The sequence below is a fragment of the Pseudonaja textilis genome, chromosome 5 (assembly GCF_049901715.1).
Source record: "Pseudonaja textilis isolate UNSWEBS1 chromosome 5, rPseTex1.2, whole genome shotgun sequence".
NCBI lineage: Eukaryota > Metazoa > Chordata > Lepidosauria > Squamata > Elapidae > Pseudonaja > Pseudonaja textilis.
This window is the reverse complement of record NC_141994.1, coordinates 1,952,034-1,957,814: the sequence shown is the minus strand read 5'-3', so window position 1 is coordinate 1,957,814 and position 5,781 is coordinate 1,952,034. Positions and strand designations below refer to the sequence as shown.

Genomic DNA, 5,781 nt, shown 5'->3' with positions numbered 1-5,781 from the left:
TGCAATGCAGTTGGCAAGAGCCCTTAGACTTATATACCTCTTCTCAGTGCTGTGCAGCCCTCTCTAAGCTGTTTACAGAGTCCCAATAACCTGGGTCCTTATTTGACCAACCTCCGAAGGACAGAAGGCTGAGTGGACCATGAGTCGGTCAGGATCAAACCGCCAGCAGTTGGCAGAAGGGGATCGCACGACCCCGGGACACAGCAACCGTCATAAATATGAATCAGTTTCCAAGCCTTTGAATTTTGATCACGTGACTGTGGGGAAGTTGCAACGCTCGTGTGAAAAATGGTCATAAGTCACTTTTTTCTCCAAAGGGTCACTAAATGAACTGTTGTAAGTTGAGGACTACCTGTATCTTGCCTTTTATTACGTGTCACACAAACATGGTGTGCCATTATTTAAATAAACAAAACCACAATTGTTCTTGTTCGCCCCATCCTGTGTTACACGGTCAAATCATTCCCATGTTATAAATAAAGAGCAAATTCCATCCCTTCCACAAACAAGCAAAACACGGCTGCTAATTTAATCCTGCCTTTGGGGCAGCTAGTTTAGCCTTATTGCTAATTTCCTGGGTGATAAAACCAGGGATTAACCACCCTTTTACATTAATAATATGATACTAACATGAAGGAATCGGACAGAGATATAATTGTTTAGAAACGTGTACAGTAATTAAAAAAATAATCTGTCAAAAAAGTGTAAGGACACTGTTTAAATTAGAGCAATTTATTATTATTATTATGGTTTTGCTGAACTTGACGAAGATTCCCAGAGATTGATAACACGACACAATCTTAGTGCACCATTTCACAACTAGTCCCTTGTTGGTTTTATTAAGAACATAGTAATTTAAAAAATAGCTAAATATGTACATATTAATAAAACATATATACATAAGATTGAGACTTTTACCTAAATATGGGATGATTTTTCCTAATAAAACCTATAAAAAAAGACGCCCGGAAAAAAGTTTTAATAGTAGTCACAGTTAAAGTCAACACGAGTACAATTGTTTTTAAAGATTCGTAAGACTGATGATTGTAGGTTAAATGGTTACAATACGTACGCTTTGTAGATTTATGGAAAAGACCAAGAAATTTCGTTTGTGGAGGAGAACGCCACTGGCCTCAAAAAGAAGATCTGGGATTGTTACAGACTACAGCACTAGCCAGGTTTATCAAGTCTTCAAGAAAAGACAGCCACGTTTCAGCGATAAGTTGGTTGTACTGCATTAAGTTTAAAAATTTATAAAAAAACAGTATTGAACTGCAGAAATGATTATTTTTAGCAAGCTGAAAAAGAGGGTTTCTAAACACACCTTTAGACTCTGCTAGAGATGCCTACGAGGGTATCAATGAATTTTTCATGTATACCTTCATGTAAAGCTGGGGTGTCCAACCTTGGTCATTTTAAGACCTGTGGACTTCAGGCTCCAAAGTCCACAGCTCTTAACATGGCCAAGGTTGTACACCCCTGATCTAAGGTATGAGCAGACCTTCTCATGTCGAGTCTAGGAGATACAGGGGACTTCAAAACCAAGACAAACGCAAAAAAATTCAGGTGGTGTTTGTGAGCTATCGGAGTGTATTGAAGATTAGCGGAGAATTGCTAGCCATGTTCCCGCCAGCTTTTGTTTGAAAAGAGAAATATTAACGTAGGCCTCCAAATATCCTGTCACCTCTTAAGGGATGGAATAAGGAGAAGACATGTATGCAGGTGGAAAGAATCTTCTCAAAATTGTATCCTCCAAAAAGTGCTCACAATTCCTAATCCCCATAAATTAGCAAAACCAGGAGAATGGAACCTAAGCGCCCAGAGTTGATGGCTCTTAGTTCACTAAAGAGAGAATAAAATATATCATCACTCCTCTATGCATCCGGGACCTCAACAGTCTGCGACAGTTACAAGGGTGAAAAACAGTCACGTCACTTTTTTCAGTGTAGTCGTAATTTGGGTCACTAAAAGAACTGTTGTAAGACGAGGACTACCTGTATTGAAATGCTGGACAAAAACTGAGTGAGAAAGGGAAACTAAGATACATGTCTACATGCCTTTGATACAGAAGGGCTCTTGAGGCATGAGGCAAGGAGGAAGACATGTCTTGAACAATTACACAACTGTCTTGAGATCCTACTTTTAAAACTACCGGTCAGAATCCTGCCTTGGGCAGAGGGTTGGACTAGACAACCTCAAAGTTCCCTCCCAACCCAATGATTCTATGAATGATTCCTGAAATACTCTTTGTTTTGGAACTTCAAGGCAATATTATGAGAATCAAATATCAGAGAAAAACTAAGGGGACTGCAGAATATGGAAAACAACTTTTCATCTTTAAGAGTATTTGATCTGGATTAAATGTGACATCGCAAGTAGTATTTATTAATATCTTATGGTCACATATAATGATAGCAATTCTGCTTCTGAAAACCAATAATTAATAATGATATCCAAATAGAAATTTACCTTGTGGGGATGGATGGAAGGAAAGGCTCAACTCAGAAACTCGTTAAATTAAGACTCATTAAATGTCTTAGAAGTTTGATTTTTGACCCCATGATTTCTGCACCAAAAACTCTACATGAAACGGAGGTGTCAGGAGCTCTTTATAAGATTAAGAGGAGACTTTTATTTTTCTTTCTCCCCGCTATTTAAATAGAATAGCCAGCACGCATGTACTTATGTGGGGAAATGCCATCATAAAATCAAAATTCATCCTATCACATTGGTTACCAGACTAATTGCACTAGAGCCTCTCTACAAACAAATCTAGTTATTTTGATTAAACCCAAAGGAAAAGTGATTTGTCGCTTAATAATTATCCACGTTAGAAAAGCATGAAAAACAAAAAAATGGATCGGAGATGGTGAAACAGGGGAGCACGGATAGCGAAGTAATCTAGAAAGTTTGCTGGCATCATTTCAAACTGAGGTTTCAATCTGCTAATGAAACACTGGCACAGAAGGCGTGGCTTCAAGAAGGGCACCTGAAAAAGAGTTAAAAGTTGCAAATTAGCATTTTAAGGAACTATAATTATGACGCTGGTTGAGAGTTGCTTGAGCTTGGTGGTTTTCTTGCAGATGTTTCATGACCCAACTAGGTAACCTCATCAGGGCTAGAAGGGAGTGGGGTTTGCTCTCTGTTTATTTACAATATAACCCACTCCTTTCTAGCACTGATGAGGTTACCTACTTGGGTCGTGAAACTTCTGCAAGAAAACCAAGCTCTGAGAGCACCAAAGACCCCACATTTCCACGCCGAGCTACAGATATTCTCCTTTATTGATATGAGGCATATTCTTAACAAGCATCTAATCCAAAAATCATTTGGGACAAAACTTGGCAATTTGCCTGCTCTTTGAAAAACCCAGAGGCCACAATTCACCTGATCCAGTTGGTCTCTTGGCCTGGTCATTAGCTCTGAAGCCCCCCTGTGGCTCAGGAGCCGGTCCAGGAGATGATCTTGAGGTCATCTGTTGGCAACCTTCTTTGGCTTTTTGTTGTTGTAGTTGTTGTTGCCAGCCCAACTCTTTATTTCCTTTTAAAAAAATTCTTCAGAATAACTTATTTTCTAACAGGCTTTGGGGCTTACTCGTTTCCCACTGTTTATTTTAAGTGTTCTTGATTTTAAATGTGTTTTTATCGCTAAGCTGCCAAGAAGTTCTGGCAGTTAGTGGTACAGTATATCTCACATTAAACAAAATTAAACAAGGAAACAAACCTTGGCGCCATTTACCTGCCTCTAGGAGAGAAATGTCCAGTTTCTCATCACCGTCAGCCATTTCTGCTAAAGACAGATAATAAAGAAAAGAAAATTATTTTACAATTATTTTACTTGGAAGTTTATAAAACAGCAAATGCAGAAAAGAAACGAAACATGGATATTTATCTAAAAACAGGCTGTCCAGTTTTGTTTTTTTTTCTTTTTTCCAGAGACCACCCTGATACCATCTTCACCAAGCTGGCGAGGGAATTATGGAAGCTCTTGTAAAGTAACTTTAAGAGGAGTTGACTTCAACCCTCTGTAGCTCAGGGGTGGTAGTGTAACTGTGGGCTCTTCAGTGCCCCTGACGGTTTGCTTGAGATGTTTCATGACCCAAGTAGGTAACAGCATCAATGCTAGAAGAGGGTGGGGTTTGTAGAGAGGAAGAAGAGGAGGAGCAGAAAGAAAACGGGTTCGTGGTGCTCTCGGAGCATCATTGTTTTCTGGCAGACATTTAATGATCCAACAGCATCAGTGCTGGAAGGGAGACGGGTTTACAGACAGGGGGAGGAGGAGGAGGAGGAGGAGAAAGGAGAAGAGAGAAAAAAAAAACTGGAGTCCTTGAGCTTGCAGGCGTCTCATGACCCAACTAGGTAACCTCATCAGTATATTGTATATTGTTTAACATTTGATATATAAGTGATAAGCTTAGATTGTTTAGAGTTTTATTTTGTTGGTTATTGGCTACGATTAATCCTTTTTCACAGCTGCCTATAGTTTTAATAGCTTGGTACTTTAGCACTTTTAGTTTAGTTTTGTGTATTTTCTTTCTCAAATTTGTCACCCAGTGTAGTTAAAGGGCCTGACTCATGCATGTATGAAGAAGGCAGAGCTTCAGTTGTGCAGTTGCCGACTTGACTTCTCTCTTTTTTTTTTAACACCGCTCCTACCGTATGTTACTTTTGCTTCAGGGGATTTGGGTAACAGAGCTGCTTTCCACCAAAGTTCAATTTGTCCCTGACCGAAGAAGGCTAACCAACTTTTACAGTGGAAAGGATTTTATTGGTGCGTAATGCACACACACAAATACGTGAAATCCTTTTCGGATGTAAATCAATAACAACTGAGCAGGAAAAATGCCAAGCCACACAAAAACACTTTAATTACATTAAAAAAAACCACACACACCACTGCATTTAAGGATACAAAGTGGAAAATATGACTTTAAATTCACAAAGCGGCATTCCAAAAATCCACTTCAGTGCACTTTTGTTGATAACATTTGTTTCTCAGCCAAACCTTTCTCTCTCTCTCTCTCTTTTTTTTTTGCTGCAATGAATTCTAGGAAAAAGGCCAAACTTTGAAAACAAAGCAGAACGTAACAGCCCCTTGACAAAACGATGCGAAACACCGAAAAGTCAAGGTGTTTTTTTTTTTTTTTCAAAAGCCAAAATCGGGGCAGGGGTGTTTGTAGGGAAACCAGAAAAGTCAATCGCAGCTGGAAGAGACCCCGGAGGTCTTCTAGTCCACCCCATCCCCCCGCTCAAGCAGGAGAGCCTATGCCACAAACGGTTGTCCAGTCCTGCAGCGACGGAGCAGCTACAACCTCCAGAAGGAAGCGTTTCCACTTATTAACCGTCCTCGCTCTTTGGAAATTTAGTTCCGGGTTGCTTCCCGCCTTGGTTATTGTCCATCCATTGCGTCTTGTTCTGCCTGCAGCCCTGGCCTTGGCAGGTTTAAGAGGGAAACGAGGCTAAATGGCCTCGCTGGGTTTCTAACGATTCGGCCTAATTGAAGTTATTTTCCACTTAAACCCTTGAGCGCAAAGCCCCGGCTGCAAAATCCTTCTCTCTCCCTCAGGATTTGATCCAGACATGTCCCCACCTGTCTTCTCATTCTTAAAATGCTTCTGGAGATGCCAGCGGCTGGCATCTCCGCTCAACCGCTCATTCCTCTCCGGCATTTTGTCTTCCCTACAGGGAGTCCTTGACTTACGACCACGACTGAGCCCAGCATTTCTGCTGCTAAGCGAGAAATTGGCGAAGTGAGTCTTGCCTCGCTTTATGGCTTTCCTTG

The 5,781-nt window shown here is 40.5% G+C and overlaps 1 protein-coding gene across 10 annotated transcripts in view; it reads right to left on the bottom strand.

The window, feature by feature from the left end:
• Positions 1–716: 716 nt before the first annotated feature.
• The window catches only part of BEND7 (BEN domain containing 7), a 43,126-nt gene continuing 38,061 nt past the window's right edge, over positions 717–5,781 (bottom strand). For 6 of the 10 annotated variants that reach the window (XM_087933966.1, XM_087933967.1, XM_087933970.1 and 3 more), the window contains 2 exons: positions 3,739–3,789; positions 717–2,989 (listed from right to left, as the gene is read on the bottom strand). In XM_087933966.1, coding sequence (XP_087790092.1) covers positions 2,946–2,989; positions 3,739–3,789 — 95 coding nt within the window. In that variant the 3' untranslated portion in view covers positions 717–2,945. The remainder of the gene's footprint in view (positions 2,990–3,738; positions 3,790–5,781) is intronic. The other 4 variants (XM_087933968.1, XM_087933969.1, XM_087933972.1 and 1 more) reach the window with 1 other exon arrangement.